Source organism: Panulirus ornatus, chromosome 6, assembly GCF_036320965.1.
Source record: "Panulirus ornatus isolate Po-2019 chromosome 6, ASM3632096v1, whole genome shotgun sequence".
Taxonomy (NCBI): domain Eukaryota; kingdom Metazoa; phylum Arthropoda; class Malacostraca; order Decapoda; family Palinuridae; genus Panulirus; species Panulirus ornatus.
The window spans coordinates 865,511-887,083 of NC_092229.1; the positions used below are offsets into that span (position 1 = coordinate 865,511).

At 41.5% G+C, this 21,573-nt stretch overlaps 1 protein-coding gene across 2 annotated transcripts in view; it reads left to right on the forward strand.

The window, feature by feature from the left end:
* The window catches only part of LOC139748984 (protein UXT-like), a 70,860-nt gene that overhangs the window by 43,948 nt on the left and 5,339 nt on the right, over window positions 1-21,573 (forward strand). For both annotated transcript variants that reach the window (XM_071662337.1, XM_071662336.1), the window contains exon 3: window positions 6,634-6,786. In XM_071662337.1, the coding sequence (XP_071518438.1) occupies window positions 6,634-6,786 (153 nt within the window). The remainder of the gene's footprint in view (window positions 1-6,633; window positions 6,787-21,573) is intronic.

Genomic DNA, 21,573 nt, shown 5'->3' on the forward strand with positions numbered 1-21,573 from the left:
TACCATCCAAACCCACCGCCTTGCTGGCTTTCATCTTTCGCAAAGCTTTCACTACCTCCTCTCTGTTTACCAAATCATTCTCCCTGACCCTCTAACTTCACACACCACCTCGACCAAAACATCCTATATCTGCCACTCTATCATGTAACACATTCAACCAACCTTCAAAATACTTCAAAAGTATGCAGTCTGTTGTGGATGAAAGGGCTTGGGAAGTGAGTCAGTTGTTGTTTGCAAATGATACAGTGCTGGTCACTGATTTGGGTTAGAAACTGCAGAAGCTGGTGACTGAGTTTGGTGAAGTGTGTGAAAGAAGAAAGCTGAGAGTAAATGTGAACAAGAGCAAGATTATTAGTTTCAGTAGGGTTGAGGGACAAGTCAATTGGGAGGTAAGTTTGAATGGAAAAAACTGGAGGAAGTGAAGTGTTTTAGATATCTGGGAGTGGATTTGGCAACTGATGGAACCACGGAAGTGGAAGTGAGTCACAGGGTGGGGGAGGGGGCGAAAGTTCTGGGAGCATTGAAGAATTTGTGGAAGGTGAGAACATTATCTTGGAAAGCAAAAATGGATATGTTTGAAGGAATGTTGGTTCCAACAATGATCATGGTTGCGAGGCTTGGGCTATAGATAGGATTGTGCGGAGGAGGGTGGATGTGTTGGAAATGAGATGTTTGAAGACAATATGTGGTGTGAGGTGGTTTGCTTGAGTAAGTAAGGAAAGGATAAGAGAGATGTGTGGTAGTAAAAAGAGTGTTGTTGAGGGAGCAGAAGATGTATTAAAATGGTTTGGTCAAATGGAGAGAATGAGTGAGGAAAGATTGACAAAGAGGATATTTGTGTTAGAGGTGGAGGGAACAAGAAGTGGGAGGTCATTGGAGACGGAAGGATGGAGTGAAAAAGGTTTTGAGCGATCGGGGCCTGAACATGCAGGAGGGTGAAAGGTGTGCATGGAGTAGAGTGAATTGGAATGATGTGGTATATTGGGGTCGATGCGCTATCAGTGGATTGAACCAGGGCATGTGAAGCATCTGGGGTAAACCATGGAAAGTTGTGTGTTGCCTGGATGTGGAAAGGGAGCTTTGGTTTTGGTGCATTACACATGACAGCTAGAGGCTGAGTGTGGCGTTTGTTTTTTCTTATCGCTACCTCAGGTGCGTGCTGGGGAGGGGGTTGTCATATCATATATGGCGTGGTGGCGAATGGAATGAGTAAAGGCAGCAAGTATGGATTATGTGCATGTGTATATATATGTGTGTCTGTGTACATATGTATTTGTATACGTTGACAGGTATAGGTATGTATATGTGCATGTGTGGAAGTGTATGTATCTACTTGTGTATATGGATGGGTTGGGCCATTCTTTCGTCTGTTTCCTTGCACTACCTCGCTAACGCGGGAGACAGTGACAAAGTAAAATAAATGTATTTGATATATATTCTTATAGTTAATTGCCGTCTCCCATGTTAGCGAGGTAGCGCAAGGAAACAGACAAAAGAATGGCCCAACCCACCCACATACACATGTATATATATAAACGCCCACATCCGCACATATACATACCTATACATTTCAGTGTATACATACATATACATTATTATTTTTTTTTTATTTTGCTTTGTCGCTGTCTCCCGCGTTTGCAAGGTAGCGCAAGGAAACAGACGAAAGAAATGGCCCAACCCACCCCCATACACATGTATATACATACACGTCCACACATGCAAATATACATACCTATACATCTCAATGTACACATATATATACACTCACAGACACATACATATATACCCATGCACACAATTCACACTGTCTGCCTTTATTCATTCCCATCGCCACCTCGCCACACATGGAATACCATCCCCCTCCCCCCCTCATGTGTGCGAGGTAGCGCTAGGAAAAGACAACAAAGGCCCCATTCGTTCACACTCAGTCTCTAGCTGTCATGCAATAATGCCCGAAACCACAGCTCCCTTTCCACATCCAGGCCCCACACAACTTTCCATGGTTTACCCCAGACGCTTCACATGCCCTGTTTCAATCCACTGACAGCACGTCAACCCCGGTATACCACATTGATCCAATTCTCTCTATTCCTTGCCCGCCTTTCACCCTCCTGCATGTTCAGGCCCCGATCACACAAAATCTTTTTCACTCCATCTTTCCACCTCCAGTTTGGTCTCCCACTTCTCCTCATTCCCTCCACCTCCGACACATATGTCCTTTTGGTCAATCTTTCCTCACTCATTCTCTCCATGTGCCCAAACCATTTCAAAACACCCTCTTCTGCTCTCTCAACCATGGTCTTTTTATTTCCACACATCTCTCTTACCCTTACATTACCTACTCGATCAAACCACCTCACACCACACATTGTCCTCAAGCATCTCATTTCCAGCACATCCACCCTCCTGCGCACAACTCTATCCATAGCCCACACCTCGCAATCATACAACATTGTTAGAACCACTATTCCTTCAAACATACCCATTTTTGCTTTCCGAGATAATGTTCTCGACTTCCACACATTCTTCAAGGCTCCCAGGATTTTCGCCCCCTCCCCCACCCTATGATTCACTTCCGCTTCCATGGTTCCATCCGCTGCCAGACATATACATATACATATTTACATATATACATATTTACATATGTACATATTCATACTTGCTGCCTTTATCCATTCCCATCGACACCCTGCCACACATGAAATAGCATCCCCCCAACACACACACACACACACACACACACACTCACACACACGGTAGCACTAGGAAATGACAAATTAGGCCTCATTCATTCACATATGCATACATAATATACATATACATACACATACTCAGACATAGACATATATACACATGTACATATTCATATTTGATTTCCTTCTTCCATTCCTGGCGCTACCCTATCCCACAGGAAATAGCATTGATACCCCCTGCTTCAGCAAGGTAGCACGAAGAAAACAAAGAAAAAAAGGCCACATTTGTTCACACTTAGTCTCTAGTTGTCATGTGTAATGCACTGAAATCACAGCTCCTTATCTACATCCAGGCCCCATATGCCTTTCCATGGTTTACCCCAAACATTTCACATGCCCTGGTTCAGTCCACAGATAGCACATGGACTCTGGTATACCACATCGTTCCAATGCACTCTATTCCTTGCATGCCTCTCACCCTCCTGTATGTTTAGGCCCATTTGTACTTTTCGGAGAGGGAGTTTTACCTTCGCAAGGTCATTATTGAATATGCATCACATGGCTTATACCCTCCTGTTCCTCTCCCCTTTCCTCTTTTCCACTTTCCCTTTAGTGCCCCTGTCAAGGAAACTACAAATTAAGTTTAGCACTATACTATGACCATATGAATTATGTTAGCTCACCTATTTATATGTTTCCTTTGGTTTTATATTTATTGATTTTTATTATGAGAAACAAAATTCTAGAACATAAATTTTTTTTCCATATCGTGATTCGCATGTTATGGACATTTAAAGATTAACCAAGCACATCTCGAACAATGTAATTCAGCCTTTCTTCTTCTTTTCTGACCTGAACCTTCTAAAGCTAACTCTCCAGCTAATGTAGTTGCTCTCTCTGGCTCCTTATTTTCCTTTAGTTTTACTCTAGATGATTTTGTATCTATCATCATTCCTCCCCTTCTGTCTCATCTTATTGAACCTGTGCCATCTCCCACATTTTCCTCATGCAAAGTCTTCCGAGTTCTCTCTAAGCTAAAGATGGACAGGTCTGTGGACCAGATGGCATATCTGCTCATGGCCTAAAGGAGTGAACCTCTGAGCTAACTCAGATCCTTGTTTGCTTATTTTGTCTATGTCTTAAAACCCATACTCTCCCTTCTTAGATGAATGCCTTAATTCATCCCATCCCCAAGAAAGGAGACTGCTTTAACCATTCTGACTCTTGGCCCATCACTCTCTTATCTGTTATCTACAAAGTCTTCAATTTTATTTATTTATTTTTGTTTTATCTAGCTTTGTCGCTGTCTCCCGTGTTAGCAAGGTAGCACAAGGTAACAGACGAAAGAATGGCCCAACCCACGCACACATGAAATAACAACCCCCTCCCCCCTCGTGCGTGAGGTAGCGCTAGGAAAAGACAACAAAGGCCACATTCATTCACACTCAGTCTCTAGCTGTCATGTAATAATGTACCGAAACCACAGCTCCCTCTCCACATCCAGGCCCCACAGAACTTTCCATGGTTTACCCCAGACGCTTCACATGCCCTGGTTCAATCCATTGACAACACGTCGACCCCGGTATACCACATCGTTCCAGTTCACGCTATTCCTTGCACACCTTTCACCCTCCTGTATGTTTAGGCCCCGATCACTCATAATCCTTTTCACTCCATTTTTCCACCTCCAATTTGGTCTCCCACTTATTATTCCCTCCACCTCTGACACATATATCCTCTTGGTCAATCTTTCCTCACTCATTCGCTCCATGTAACCAAACCATTTCAAAACACTCTCTTCTGCTCTCTCAACCACACTCTTTTTATTACCATACATCTCTCTTACCCTATTATTACTTACTCGATCAAACCACCTCACACCACATATTGTCCTCAAACATCTCATTTCCAGCACATCCACCCTCCTTCGCACAACTCTATCTATACCCACGACTCACAACCATATAACATTATTGGAACCAACATTCCTTCAAACATACCCATTTTTGCTTTCCGAGATAATGTTCTCGACTTCCACACATTCTTCAATGCTCCCAGAACTTTCGCCCCCTCCCCCACCCTATGATTCACTTCCGCTTCCATGGTTCCATCCGCTGCCAAATCTACTCCGAGATATCTAAAAGACTTCACTTCCTCCGGTTTTTCTCCATTCAAACTTACCTCCCAATTGACTTGTCCTCCAACCCTACTGTACCTAATAACCTTGCTCTTATTCACATTTACTCTCAGCTTTCTTATTTCACACACTTTACCAAACTCAGTCACCAGCTTCTGCAGTTTCTCACACAAATCAGCCACCAGCGCTGTATCATCAGCAAACAACAACTGACTCACTTCCCAAGCTCTCTCATCCACAACAGACTGCATACTTGCCCCTCTTTCCAAAACTCTTGCATTCACCTCCCTAACAACCCCATCCATAAACAAATTAAACAACCATGGAGACATCACATACCCCTGCCACAAAGCTACATTCACTGAGAACCAATCACTTTCCTCTCTTCCTACTCATACACATGCCTTGCATCCTCGATAAAAACTTTTCACTGCTTCTAACAACTTGCCTCCCACACCATATACTCTTAATATCTTCCACAGAGCATCTCTATCAGCTCTATCATATGCCTTCTCCAGATCCATAAATGCTACATACAAATCCATTTGCTTTTCTAAGTATTTCTCACATACATTCTTCAAAGCAAACACCTGATCCACGCATCCTCTACCACTTGTGAAACCACACTGCTCTTCCCCAATCTGATGCTCTGTACATGCCTTCACCCTCTCAATCAATACCCTCTCATATAATTTCCTTGGAATACTCAATAAACTTATACCTCTGTAATTTGAGCACTCACTTTTATCCCTTTGCCTTTGTACAATGGCACTATGCAAGCATTCCACCAATACTCAGGCACCTCACCATGAGACATACATACATTAAATAACCTTACCAACCAGTCTGCAATACAGTCACCCCCTTTTTTTATAAATTCCACTGCAATACCATCCAAACCCGCTGTCTTGCCGGCTTTCATCTTCCACAAAGCTTTTACTACCTCTTCTCTGTTTACCAAATCATTTTCCCTAACCCTCTCACTTTGCACACCACCTCAACCAAAACACCCTATATCTGCCACTCTATCATCAAACACATTCAACAAACCTTCAAAATACTCAGTTCATCTCCTTCTCACATCACCACTACTTGTTATCACCTTCCCATTAGCCCCCTTCACTGAAGTTCCCATTTGCTCCTTTGTCTTATGCACTTTATTTACCTCCTTCCAAAACATCTTTTTATTCTCCCTAAAATTTAATGATACTCTCTCACCCCAACTCTCATTTGCCCTCTTTTTCACCTCTTACACCTTTCTCTTGACCTCCTGCCTTTTTCTTTTATACATCTCCCAGTCATTTGCAAAACTGTCCTTAACTCTCATTTCCTCTAGCATTTAGAATCTCATTCCCTTCTTTTAGAACACCAGTGTCACTTTCATGGTGCAAAGTCTGCTGGTTTAGATGAATTTTTTTTTATGTTCCTCAGCATTTCTAAAGCATTTGACAGGATATTGCACAAGTCTTTATTTTCTAAAGTTCTTTTTATGGCCTTTCTCCTTTTTTCTGTTCTCTGATGCTTTCTTGGTTGTTTTCTGTCCAGTTTTTCCATCAAAGTAGTTATTGATGGAGCAACATCTCCCTCTTACCTTGTCAGTAATGTTGTCCCTCTGGGTTCACATTCTGTATTTCTTTTGTCCAGAAATTATCTTTCTTAACCCCAATAATGATGATTTTTATGCTGGTGATTCCACACTACTTACACTCACTTTTAGCATATTTAATTGTATATCCCTCTAATTATAAGGCTCTGTTTTTTAGTGTTTTGCTTAGATAATGCAATGTACCCTTTACTCTGCAGATGTGTATTAGAGGAACGTGACAAATTGTATGAAGATATTGCTTCGCACTCCCAGCTTAAGCAGACTATCAACTGCATGAATGAATCACCAGTTGAGGAAGGGCTATGTACTCAAGTTGACCTTGGTTCAAACTTTTATGTCCAGGCCCTTGTGTAAGCAATTGTTCTTTTGGTTTTTGATAGAAAGTAAAAGTATCGGTATTTAGATTGATTTGAAGTTTATTTAACTGAAAAATTTTGCTTATTTTGCTTTAATAGTAAAATTTAATGGATTATTGAAAATACTATAACATACTTAGGCCTCATATTTCATCATGTGCATACTATAACATACTTAGGCTTCATATTTCATCTTAGGCCTCAGATGTGCAGTATCTGGCTCCTTGTATCTGGAGATAGTTTAGCTCTTCCACATTCTGCCATTCCCTCAAGTGAACCATTCATCTATGTCTTTATACTATTTTCCTTTATTTAGCTGAACTGGTTTAAGATTTTGTAATTTTAGCATATCTTTAATTCATAGGAAGGTGTTAGACAGCCACTGACCAGGTAAATAAATCCACCTGGGTTTTACAAGGGGTAGTGATGGTTGTGTATTGAGCCAGCTCTGCTATCATATTTCCCTCCCTGGCACAAGTAGCTGTCTTTTCTTTCAGCCTCTTCTACAAGTGGGTTGCAGGTATTCAGTCCAGAAACACACTTTCTTACCATCTCACAAAAATTGCTTGACAACATTGTTCTTTATTCTGAATTATTGATTGTATTAATGTAATGTGAATAAGAGCAAGTTTATTAGGTACAGTAGGGTTGAGGGTCAAGTCAATTGGGAGGTAAGTTTGAATGGGGAAAAACTGGAGGAAGTGAAGTGTTTTAGATATCTGGGAAGGGATTTGGCAGCGGATGGAACCATGAAAGTGGAAGTGAATCATAGGGTGGGGGAGGGGGCAAAAATTCTGGGAGTGTTGAAGAATGTGTGGAAGTCGAGAACATTATCTCAGAACTTTCCATGGTTTACCCCAGACACTTCACATGCCCTGGTTCAATCCATTGACAGCACATCGACCCCGGTATACCAAATCGTTCCAGTTCACTCTATTCCTTGCACACCTTTCACCCTCCTACATGTTCAGGCCTCAATCACTCAGAATCTTTTTCACTTCATCTTTCCACCTCCAATTTGGTCTCCCACTTCTCCTCGTTCCCTCCACCTCTGACACATATATCCTCTTGGTCAATCTTTCCTCACTCATTCTCTCCATGTGACCAAACCATTTCAAAACACCCTCTCCTGCTCTCTCAACCACACTCTTTTTATCACCATACATCTCTCTTACCCTATTATTACTTACTCGATCAAACCACCTCACTCCACATATTGTCCTCAAGCATCTCATTTCCAGCACATCCACCCTCCTGCGCACAACTCTATCCATAGCCCACGCCTCGCAACCATATAACATTGTTGGAACCACTATTCCCTCAAACATACCCATTTTTGCTTTCCGAGATAATGTTCTTGACTTCCACACATTCTTCAATGCTCCCAGAACTTTCGCCCCCTCCCCCACCCTATGATTCACTTCCGCTTCCATGGTTCCATCTGCTGCCAAATCCACTCCCAGATATCCAAAACACTTCACTTCCTCCAGTTTTTCTCCATTCAAATTTACCTCCCAATTGACTTGTCCCTTAACCCAACTGTACCTAATAATCTTGCTCTTATTCACATTTACTCTCAGCTTTCTTGTTTCACACATTTTACCAAACTCAGTCACCAGCTTCTGCAGTTTCTCACATGAATCAGCCACCAGCACTGTATCATCAGCGAACAACAACTGACTCACCTCCCAAGCTCTCATCCACAACAGACTGCATACTTGCCCCTCTTTCCAAAACTCTTCCATTCACCTCCCTAACAACCCCATCCATAAACAAATTAAACAACCATGGAGACATCACACACCCCTGCCGCAAACCTATATTCACTGAGAACCAATCACTTTCCTCTCTTCCTACACGCACACATACCCTACATCGTCGATAAAAACTTTTCACTGCTTCTAACAACTTGCCTCCCACACCATATACTCTTAATACCTTCCACAGAGCATCTCTATCAACTCTATCATATGCCTTCTCCAGATCCATAAATGCTACATACAAATCCATTTGCTTTTCTAAGTATTTCTCACATACATTCTTCAAAGCAAACACCTGATCCACACATCCTCTACCACTTGTGAAACCACACTGCTCTTCCCCAATCTGATGATCTGTACATGCCTTCACCCTCTCAATCAATACCCTCCCATATAATTTACCAGGAATACTCAACAAACTTATACCTCTGTAATTTGAGCACTCACTCTTATCCCCTTTGCCTTTGTACAATGGCACTATGCACGCATTCCGTCAATCCTCAGGCTCCTCACCATTAGACATACATACATTGAATAACCTTACCAACCAGTCAACAATACAGTCACCCCCTTTTTTAATAAATTCTACTGTAATACCATCCAAACCCGCTGCCTTACCGGCTTTCATCTTCCGCAAAGCTTTTACTACCTCTTCTCTGTTTACCAAATCATTTTCCCTAACCCTCTCTCTTTTGCACACCACCTCGACCAAAACACCCTATATCTGCCACTCTATCATCTGACACATTCAACAACCCTTCAGAATACTCACTCCATTTTCTCACACCACCACTACTTGTTATCACTTCCCCATTTGCCCCCTTCACTGAAGTTCCCATTTGTTCCCTTGTCTTACGCACTTTATTTACCTCCTTCCAAAACATCTTTTTTTTTTCATACTATTCAACATCTTTTTATTCTCCCTAAAATTAATGGTACTGTCTCACCCCAACTCTCATTTGCCCTCTTTTTCACCTCTTGCACCTTTCTCTTGACCTCCTGCCTCTTTCTTTTATACATCTCCCACTCATTTGCATTATTTCCCTGCAGAAATCATCCAAATACCTCTCTGTTCTTTTTCACTAATAATCTTACCTCTTCATCCCACCACTTACTACCCTTTCTAATCTGCCCATCTCCCACACTTCTCATGCCTCAAGTATCTTTTGCACAAGCCATCACTGCTTCCCTAAATTCATCCCATTCCTCCCCCACACCCCTTACATCCTTGGTTCTCACCTTTTTCGATTCTGCACTCAGTCTCTCCTGGTACTTCCTCACATAAGTCTCCTTCCCAAGCTCACTTACTCTCACCACTCTTTTCACTCCAACATTCTCTCTTCTTTTCTTAAAACCTCTACAAATCTTCACCTTTGCCTCCACAAGATAATGATGAGACATCCCTCCAGTTGCACCTCTCAGCACATTAACATCCAAAAGTCTCTCTTTCGCGCGCCTATCAATTAACACATAATCCAATAACGCTCTCTGGCCATCTCTCTTACTTACATACATATACTTATGCGTATATCTCTTTTTAAACCAGGTATCCCCAATCACCAGTCCTTTTTCAGCACATAAATCTACAAGCTCTTCACCATTTCCATTTACAACACTGAATACCCCATTTACACCTATTATTCCCTCAACTGCCACATTACTCACCTTTGCATTCAAATCACCCATCACTATAACCTGGTCTCGTGCATCAAAACTACTAACACTCACTCAGGTGCTCCCTAAACACTTGCCTCTTATGATCTTTCTTCTCATGCCTAGGTGCATATGCACCAATAATCACCCATCTCTCTCTATCAACTTTCAGTTTTACCCATATCAATCTAGAGTTTACTCTCTTACACTCTATCACATACTCCCACCACTCTGTTTCAGGAGTAGTGCTACTCCTTCCCTTGCTCTTGTCCTCTCACTAACCCCTGACTTTACTCCCAAGACATTCCCAAACCACTCTTCCCCTTTACACTTGAGCTTCGTTTCACTCAGAACCAAAACATCCAGGTTCCTTTCCTCAAACATACTACCTATCTCTCCTTTTTTCTCATCTTGGTTACATCCACACACATTTAGACATCCCAATCTGAGCCTTCGAAAGAATACTTCCCACGCATTTCTCATGTGTTGTAGAAGGCGACTAAAGGGGACGGGAGCTGGAGGGGCTAGAAATCCTCCCCTCCTTGCTTTTTAACTTTCTAAAAGGGGAAACAGAAGGAGTCAAGTAGGGAGTGCTCCTCCTCCTCAAAGGCTCAGATTGGTGTGTCTAAATGTGTGTGGATGTAACCAAGAAAAAAGGAGAGAGAAATAGTATGTTTCAGGAAAGGGACCTGGATGTTTTGGCTCTGAGTGAAACAAAGCTCGAGGGTAAAGGGGAAGAGTGGTTTGGGAATGTTTTGAGAGTAAAGTCAGGGGTTGGTGAGAGGGCAAGAGCAAAGGAAGGAGTAGCACTACTCCTGAAACAGGAGTTGTGGGAGTATGTGATAGAGTGTGCCTTAGAGTAAACGCTAGATTGATATGGGTAAAACTGAAAGTGCATGGAGAGAGATGGGTGATTATTGGGGCCTATGTACCTAGGCATGAGAAGAAAGATCATGAGAGGCAAGTGTTTTGGGAGCACCTGAGTGACTGTGTTAGCAGTTTTGATACATGAGACTGGGTTATAGTGATGGGTGATTTGAATGCAAAGGTGAGTAATGTGGCAGTTGAGGGAATAATTGGTCTACATGGAGTGTACAGTGTTGTAAATGGAAATGGTGAAGAGCTTGTAGATTTGTGTACTGAAAAGGACTGGTGATTGGGAATACCTGGTTTAAAAAGAGAGATACGCATAAGTATATGTACGTAAGTAGGAGAGATGGCCAGAAAGTGTCATTGGATTATGTGTTAATTGATAGGCACATGAAAGAGGGACTTAGATGTTAATGTACTGAGAGGTGCAACTGGAGGGATGTCTCATCATTATCTTGTGGAGGCAAAGGTGAAGATTTATAGAGGTTTAAGAAAAGAAGAGAGAATGTTGGAGTGAAAAGAGTGGTGAGAGTAAGTGAGCTTGGGAAGGAGACTTTTGTGAGGAAGTATCAGGAGAGACTGAGTGCAGAATCGAAAAAGGTGAGAGCAAAGGATGTAAGGGGAGTGGGGTAGGAATGGGATGTATTTAGGGAAGCAGTGATGACTTGTGCAAAAGATGCTTGTTGCACAAGAAGTGTGGGATGTGGGCAGATTAGAAAGGGTAGTGAGTGGTGGGATGAAGAAGTAAGATTATTAGTGAAAGAGAAGAGCGAGGCATTTGGATGATTTTTGCAGGGAAATAATGCAAATGAGTGGGAGATATATGAAAGTAAGAGGCAGGAGGTCAAGAGAAAGGTGCAAGAGGAGAAAAAGGGCAGATGAGAGTTGGGGTGAGAGAGTATCATTAGATTTTTAGGAGAATGAAAAGATGTTTTGTAAGGAGGTTAATGAAGTGCATAAGACGAGAACAAATGGGAGCATCGGTGAAGGGGGCTAATGGGGAGGCAATAACAAGAGGTGGTGATGTGAGAAGATGGAGTGAGTATTTTAAAGGTTTGTTGAATGTGTTAGATGGTAGAGTGGCAGATATAGGGTGTTTGGTCGAGTTGGTGTGCGAAGTGAGAGGGCCAGTGACAATGATTTGGTAAATAGAGAAGAGGTAGTGAAAGCCTTGCAGAAGATGAAAGCCAGCACGGCGGCGGGTTTGGATGGTGGAATTTATTAAAAAAGGGGATGACTGTGTTGTTGACTAGTTGGTGAAGATATTCAATGTATGTATGACTCATGGTGAAGTGCCTGAGGATTGACGGAATGCGTGCATAGTGCCATTGTACAAAGGCAAAGGGGATAAAGGTGAGAGTTCAAATTACAGAGGTATATGTTTGTTGAGCATTCCTGGGAAATTATATGGGAGGCTGAACGTATGTACAGAACATCAGATTGGGGAAGAGTAGTTTGGCTTCAGAAGTGGTAGAGGATGTGTGGATCAGGTGTTTGCTTTGAAGAATGTATGTGAGAAATACTTAGAAAAACAAATGGATTTGTATGTAACCTTTATGGACCTGGAGAAGGCATATGATAGAGTTGATAATAAAGGATCTGGAGAAGGCATGTAATAGAGTTGACAATAAAGGATCTGGAGAAGGCATATAATAGAGTTGATAGAGATGCTCTGTGGAAGGTATTAAGAGTATATGGTGTGGGAGGCAAATTGCTGGAAGTAGTGAAAAGTTTTTACCGAGGATGTAAGGCATGTGTATGAGTAGGAAGAGAGGAAAGTGATTGGTTCTCGGTGAATGTTGGTTTGCAGCAAGGGTGCTTGATGTCTCCATGGTTGTTTAATTTGTTTATGGATGGAGTCGTTAGGGAGGTGAATGCAAGAGTTTTGGAGAGAGGGGCAAGTATGCAGTCTGTTGTGGATGAGAGGGCTTGGGAAGTGAGTCAGTTGTTCATTGATGACACAGAGCTGATGGCTGATTCGGGTGCGAAACTGCAGAAGCTGGTGACTGAGTTTGGTAAAGTGTGTGAAAGAAGGGAGCAGAGAGTGAATGTGAATAAGAGCAAGGTTATTAGGTGCAGTAGGGTTGAGGGAGAAGTCAATTGGGAGGTAAGTTTGAATGGAGAAAAACTGGAGGAAGTGAAGTGTTTTAGATATCTGGGAGTGGATTTGGCAGTGGATGGAACCAAAGAAGCAGAAGTGAGTCATGGCGGGGGGGACATGGTTATGTTTGAAGGAATAGTGGTTCCAACAATGTTATATGGTTGCAAGGCGTGGGTTATGGATAGGGTTGTGTGGCGGAGGGTGGATGTGCTGGAAATGAGATGTTTGAGGACACTGTGTGGTGTGAGGTGGTTTGATTAAGTAATGAAATGGTAAGAGAGGTGTGTGGTAATAAAAAGAGTGGTTGAGAGAGCAGAAGAGGGTGTATTGAAATGGTTTGGTCACATGGAGAGAATGAGTGAGGAAAGATTGACAAAGAGGATATATCTGTCAGAGGTGGAGAGAACGAGGAGAAGTGGGAGACCAAATTGGAGGTGGAAGGATGGAGTGAAAAAGATTTTGATCAATTCGGGCCTGAACATGCAGGAGGGTGAAAGGCGTGCAAGGAATAGAGTGAATTGGAACGATATGGTATACCAGGGTCGGCTTGCTGTTAATGGATTAAACCAGGGCATGTGAAGCGTCTGGGGTAAACCATGGAAAGTTTTGTGGAGCCTGGATGTAGAAAGGGAGCTGTGGTTTTGGTGCATTATACATGACAGCTAGAGACTAAGTGTGAACTAATGTGGCCTTTGTTGTCTTTTCCTAGTGCTACCTCGCACGCGTGTGGGGTGAGTGGGTTGTCATTTCATGTGTGGCAGGGTGGTGAGGAGAGTGACAGGAATGAATAAGGGCAGACAGTATGAATTATGTACGTGTGTATACATTTATATGTCTGAGTCTGTATATATATATATGTATATGTTGAGATGTATAGGTATGTATATATGCGTGTGTGGACGTGTATGTATATACATGTGTATGTGGGTGGGTTGGGCCATTCTTTCGTCTGTTTCTTTGCGCTACCTCGCTAGTGCTGGAGACAGCGACAAAGTATAACAAATGAAATAAAAATTCCATACTATTCGCCATTTCCTGCATTAGCGAGGTAGTGTTAATAACAGAGGACTGAGCCTTTGAGGGAATATCCTCACTTGGCCACCTTCTCTGTTCCTTCTTTTGGAAAATCAAAAATGAGTGGGAAGGATTTCAAGCCCTCCGCTCCCTTCCCTTTTAGTCGCCTTCTATGTCACGCAGGGAATACATGGGAAGTATTCTTTCTTCCCTTTCCCCAAGGATATATATAAATGAGTGTGCATATGAGTGGAGGGCCATTCTTCATCTGTTTCTTGGTGCTACCTCACTGATACAGGAAATGGTGATTAGGTATAATAAAATGAAATGAAATATAGTTACAGGGAAAGGCTAAAGCCTTTAAAGGTTTTCTTCTTAGATGAGAGAAGACAGTTGGGTTACCAGATCCTAACTTTTATAAGTTTTTAAAACAGGTAGATGGCATGAGCAGTGAATAGTGCTTCGAGAGATGTAGGGATAACACAGTCAGCGGACATTGCTTGATATTAATAAAGAAACATGTTAAAAATGATGATTCTATCTATCTGTCTATATCTCTGACAGCTGTTCCCCTCCGGAACTCACTCAAGGTGGTGGCCATGGCAGTAGAGTCTCCATAACTAGTAAACTTCAGTGCTCCCTTCTTAGCCTTTAGTGTTTCACTCTTAACAGGCCACTGGCAGAGGGCAAGTCTAATACATTGTTTACAGATGCTCCTACTTAATGTTCTTGCTGACTTCAACCTAATGCTCATGCCTAACATTCCTTCCAACTACTTTTACCTAATGTTTGCACTTATTGCTCCTACCTAAATGTTTCTTCCCAATACTTCTATCTATTGCTTCATCCATTTTGCTAGTGCATAGTTCTCAGCTTAGGAAAATCTAGAGTTACAAAGATAGTACTCAGCATAGGAAAATCTGGAGTTACAAAGAATGAGCTGTGAGTTAAGTATTGTAAAGTGTTATGTGTGACAAGGAGAAATTATAAGTTTGTCGACAGAATGCCAGTAGTCCACGTTTGGGTGAGGCAGAAAGGTAAGACAGCTACCTGGGTCAGAGGAATGTAACTTAACAATCACTGAAGTGCTGGATCACAACGCTGCTGTCACTAACCCTCTTGATACCCAGGCGGGCAGTACTGGTAATATACATCTTTGGTAGTTGGTTTGATTTCTAACTACTACCTTCTACAAAAGATGGAAGGAAGCACTTTTATTGTATAATTGTAGTGGACAAATGGAACAGAATGACTGAGGTCATGATTATTGTAGACGAAAGAAATTGTATGATAGTAGATATTGTTCAAGAGATGGAGTTCCATGAGTGTAAAACTCCCTCTTCATACAGTACAAGTAGGTGATTACAGTATCACAATATTGTTCCTAACCTGGAATTATTACCAAACTAACTCTATTCCAGATCATTTGATTCAGGTTTGGGGATAATCACTGTGATATTCAAAAAAAGGTTTGTTTCTGATCTCACAGTGTGAAAAATGGTAGTCTTAGTTAAATAATTAGAAACTTCAAAAAACAAGACTGAAATATTTCCGATACATTTTTATTAAATCAGCCATGGTGAAAGTAAGTCTCCTCTTCTGGTAGTCCCTTTTTTGAAAAACTGTTTTGCTTTTGTTAGGTTCAGTCACGTATATGTCCTCTGATCATTTTAATGACATAGTGTTTTATGTAAGGAGCCTCATTTGTTGCATAGATTAGGGTAGGGTGTAAAGGTGGTAAGGCACCTGAGTGTGATAAAGCATTAAATTTGCTAAAAACAACTTGTTTCAAAGAAAATATTGAATGATAAAGAGTTTTATTTGTGAAATTAGCAAATCAAAATATTAGAGGTTAACTGTGAAGATGGATCAGTTTTTAACCAAAGAATATTCAAAGTGATGCACATGGAACAATGTTTGAAAAGGAGGACATTTGAAGTACCACAACAATTGGTACTATTGTCAGTACTATTTATAAGAATGATAGCAGACATTAGCAGAGATGTAAAAGAATATTCAGATAGTTTGAAGATGACACATGCCACAAGAGTGAATGAAATGATAGGATAAGATGAAAAAAATAGGGTAAGAAGATGAAAAGATTGGTAGACCTGAATATGATTTACATATGTGCAGAAGAGAACCTTTAATGAAGAGAAAGTCAAGCAAGAAGTAATGGAGCAATTAACAATATCTTGGTGACATCCTACAAAAGACTCCATAGTGAAAGATGTTAAAGAGCGAAGAAAAATATCAAAGGTCTAGGGTTATAAGTGAGCTGCTGGAATTCAAGAAACATTGTGATAAGATTGTGCTTCTATCAAGGTAAATAATGAGTGGCATGATAATGGGACTTTGGAACAAGTGACAGAAAGTTGATAATGAAAATATTATTTATATTTATGAGAACCGCACTGCTCTTCCCCAATCTGATGCTCTGTACATGCCTTCACCCTCTCAATCAATACCCTCCCATATAATTTACCAGGAATACTCAACAAACTTATACCTCTGTAATTTGAGCACTCACTCTTATCCCCTTTGCCTTTGTACAATGGCACTATGCACGCATTCCGCCAATCCTCAGGCACCTCACCATGAGTCATACATACATTAAATAACCTTACCAACCAGTCAACAATACAGTCACCCCCTTTCTTAATAAATTCCACTGCAATACCATCCAAACCTGCTGCCTTGCCGGCTTTCATCTTCCGCAAAGCTTTTACTACCTCTTCTCTGTTTACCAAATCATTTTCCCTAACCCTCTCACTTTGCACACCACCTCGACCAAAACACCCTATATCTGCCACTCTGTCATCAGACACATTCAACAAACCTTCAAAATACTCATTCCATCTCCTTCTCACATCACCGCTACTTGTTATCACCTCCCCATTTACGCCCTTCACTGAAGTTCCCATTTGCTCCCTTGTCTTACGCACCCTATTTACCTCCTTCCAGAACATCTTTTTATTCTCCCTAAAATTTAATGATATTCTCTCACCCCAACTCTCATTTGCCCTTTTTTTCACCTCTTGCACCTTTCTCTTGACCTCCTGTCTCTTTCTTTTATACTTCTCCCACTCAATTGCATTTTTTCCCTGCAAAAATCGTCCAAATGCCTCTCTCTTCTCTTTCACTAATACTCTTACTTCTTCATCCCACCACTCACTACCCTTTCTAAACAGCCCACCTCCCACTCTTCTCATGCCACAAGCATCTTTTGCGCAATCCATCACTGATTCCAGTGCGGTTTCAGAAGTGGTAGAGGATGTGTGGATCAGGTGTTTGCTTTGAAGAATGTATGTGAGAAATACTTAGAAAAGCAAATGGATTTGTATGTAGCATTTATGGATCTGGAGAAGGCATATGATAGAGTTGATAGAGATGCTCTGTGGAAGGTATTAAGAATATATGGTGTGGGAGGCAAGTTGTTAGAAGCAGTGAAAAGTTTTTATCGAGGATGTAAGGCATGTGTACGTGTAGGAAGAGAGGAAAGTGATTGGTTCTCAGTGAATGTAGGTTTGCGGCAGGGGTGTGTGATGTCTCCATGGTTGTTTAATTTGTTTATGGATGGGGTTGTAAGGGAGGTAAATGCAAGAGTCCTGGAAAGAGGGGCAAGTATGAAGTCTGTTGGGGATGAGAGAGCTTGGGAAGTGAGTCAGTTGTTGTTCGCTGATGATACAGCGCTGGTGGCTGATTCATGTGAGAAACTGCAGAAGCTGGTGACTGAGTTTGGTAAAGTGTGTGGAAGAAGAAAGTTGAGAGTAAATGTGAATAAGAGCAAGGTTATTAGGTACAGTAGGGGTGAGGGTCAAGTCAATTGGGAGGTGAGTTTGAATGGAGAAAAACTGGAGGAAGTGAAGTGTTTTAGATATCTGGGAGTGGATCTGTCAGCGGATGGAACCATGGAAGCGGAAGTGGATCATAGGGTGGGGGAGGGGGCGAAAATTTTGGGAGCCTTGAAAAATGTGTGGAAGTCGAGAACATTATCTCGGAAAGCAAAAATGGGTATGTTTGAGGGAATAGTGGTTCCAACAATGTTGTATGGCTGCGAGGCGTGGGCTATGGATAGAGATGTGCGCAGGAGGATGGATGTGCTGGAAATGAGATGTTTGAGGACAATGTGTGGTGTGAGGTGGTTTGATCGAGTAAGTAACGTAAGGGTGAGAGAGATGTGTGGAAATAAAAAGAGCGTGGTTGAGAGAGCAGAAGAGGGTGTTTTGAAATGGTTTGGGCACATGGAGAGAATGAGTGAGGAGAGATTGACCAAGAGGATATATGTGTCGGAGGTGGAGGGAACGAGGAGAAGAGGGAGACCAAATTGGAGGTGGAAAGATGGAGTGAAAAAGATTTTGTGTGATCGGGGCCTGAACATGCAGGAGGGTGAAAGGAGGGCAAGAAATAGAGTGAATTGGAGTCATGTGGTATACAGGGGTTGACGTGCTGTCAGTGGATTGAAGCAAGGCATGTGAAGCGTCTGGGGTAAACCATGGAAAGCTGTGTAGGTATGTATATTTGCGTGTGTGGACGTGTGTATATACATGTGTATGGGGGGGGGTTGGGCCATTTCTTTCGTCTGTTTCCTTGCGCTACCTCGCAAACGCGGGAGACAGCGACAAAGTATAAAAAAAAAAAAAAAAAAAAAAAATTTATGAGAAGCAAAATTATTAATGTTATGTCATATTGTCATCTGTCAGACAGATGGTAATAACCTAGCTATAAAGATTTCAGATAGATCAAGGGATTGGAACACATGAACTAACTTGAATGGTCGAAAGAACTTCAACTCTATGCCCTAGAAAGAAGAGAAAGATACATGGTAATCTAGCCTTGACAGTATATGAGGGCATCATTTTCCGTGATGACTTGGAAAGTACAAATTCTGCCAGACTTGTACCTTCAGTTCATTATGAAGAATTCATCATTTAGCACTGATCTTAAAATGTTTTTAGCACAAACATATGTTTAAGATAACTAATCACAGTTATTTTGTAGAAGGTTGCTTGTTGTCTCCAGGGTAGCCAACATTTTATTGTTTGTTGTTCTGTGCCCACATATCCTCTGTGTGTCACAGAAAGAGACTAAGAGGGGCAGGAGCAAGGAGCCAGAAAGTTTCCCCTCTTGTATATCTCTCCAAAAGGGGAACAGAGGAAGGAGCCAAGTGAGGATTTTTTCCTCTAGGACTCAGTCACCTGTTCATGGTGTTACCTCATTGCTGGGAGAAATAGAAAATATGTATGAGAGGAAAGAGTTCTGTGTGTGTTATCAGTCACAGAGGGAATCCAGTCCCATAATTTCAAATTTCCTGATTTGTACATTGAGTTGTTTATGCAAAGTAGTGCAGTGGATGGACATAATCTACTAGTAAGCTAGGTGTCTTCTCCATAGATTAATGTGTATAGTATAAGTGCTATTGGGTGCAGAAAACCAGTTTTGTATGAAGATGCAAATTTCTGCATTTAGACAAGTAGCTTGAGGAACATGCACCTACCTGTCACCTGATCAGGCGTGTGGTGCTGGAGATCCAGGCTTATTATTTGTTAATCCTCTCAGTTTTATTAGGAACTGAGGAACAGCCTCACATGCCAATACCCAGTCTTGAGCTGAAAGCTGAGCCCTCATCCACAGCAAGCCTCATACAGATCTATGATTTCCACTAACCACCACAAAATCCCTGGTTCAGCCTACTGCCAGCACTTCATCCCTTGTATACCACATTGCTCCAGTTCACTCTGTATTCAGACTGCAACAACTCAGAACCTCTTTCACTCCATTCTTCTATCTCCTTCCAGGTCAGGGATTCCTACGTTTCTTCATCTTGTGTATCTCTTGATATTTTTGTGAACAGCTGCATACCAGTATTCACATAGGTGTATATGTAGGTGAATGTGTGATATTTATGCTAATGAACTGACTGATATCAGCAAGATTACTTAATATTTGTATATTTTTCAGAAGCTAGGAAATAGATGAAGTAAAGCTAATGGGTACTAAATTTGTGTTTCCTTTGTCTTTTGTGTCCTATTGTCTTTTTGTGTCCTATTATTGCAAGATTAAACATTAATAATATAAACATGATAAATGTGTTGAAATTTGATACACAGGAAGCAGAAATAAAGCTAATGGATACTAAATTTGTATTTCCTTTGTCCTGCATCCATCAGTGAATGTCCCAGTATTGCAAGAATAAACAATAATAATGCAAACATGATAAATGTGTACACAGGAAGCAGGCCAAACAGTGTGAGATAGGATCTACATTCTTCAGCTTAATAACACGTTCTTTCTTTCTTGATTCATATTTCTTTCTTGGCAGATGAGAGTGAAGACTCCATCCCAGTCATTGGGATGGCTGAGACTGTTCACTTCTCACAAGCTGGTCTATGTCAGGTTTTGTTTTCAAAAGAGCATGGCACTGATTATCCTTGACACTAAGTCAAGCTCCCCCCCTCTTTTTTTTTTTTTAGGAGACAGTGAAATGAAAATCCTGTTTCACATGGCCAGGTAGATGGAAACAGCATGAGTGTCTTAACAGCCAGAGGGGCTAACCAAGGGTAAGTGGATAAAAGGTTCTACTTACAATGTGCCACTGACAAAACCCAGATGTATCATCTTCGATACCACAGGTTTGGTACTCCTGTCTTTTCCTCCCCTTTTGGCCCTCCACTCTTGACATAGACATTCTTTTAATCTTTCTTTGCTCATCCTTTCCATATGACCAAACCAATGCAACACACCTACGTCTGCTGTCAGTTATATTACTGTCACACATCTTTCTTATCCTTTTATCTCTTACATGATCAACCCTATTCTTTCCACACATTGTCTTTGGACATTTTTTGGACATTTTTTTTTTTTTCCAAAAGAAGGAACAGAGAACGAGGCCAGGTGAGGATATTCCCTCAGAGGCCCAGTCCTCTGTTCTTAACGCTACCTTGCTAACGCGGGAAATGGCGAATAGTATGAAAGAAAAAAGAAAGATCCACTATCTTATTTTCTTTTGCAATGAGCAACCAAGACTTGCTTCTGTGCAACACTGTTAGGGCTACTGTAACATCAAACATACCCATCTTTGTCATCACAGATAGTGACCTTTCATTTTCCATACTCCTCATGGTACCTCAGTGATATATGGTTGAAATCAGTTCCAGATGAACCCAGGATTCATTATGAATGCTAAGGTAATGAACTTGGTGGCAGAGGGAAATAGTATTATTCATCATGCAAGATGTGATATGACTGCAATGTGCTAGTATTGCTTTTCGACAACGTCTTGTCTTAAGTACTTGTAGGTAGGCAGGTGGGTACTCCCTTCATTCCTCGTTTTCCTTGCTTTTTCCCACTCCTTCCCATTCTCTGAGAGGAAACATTTAGAAT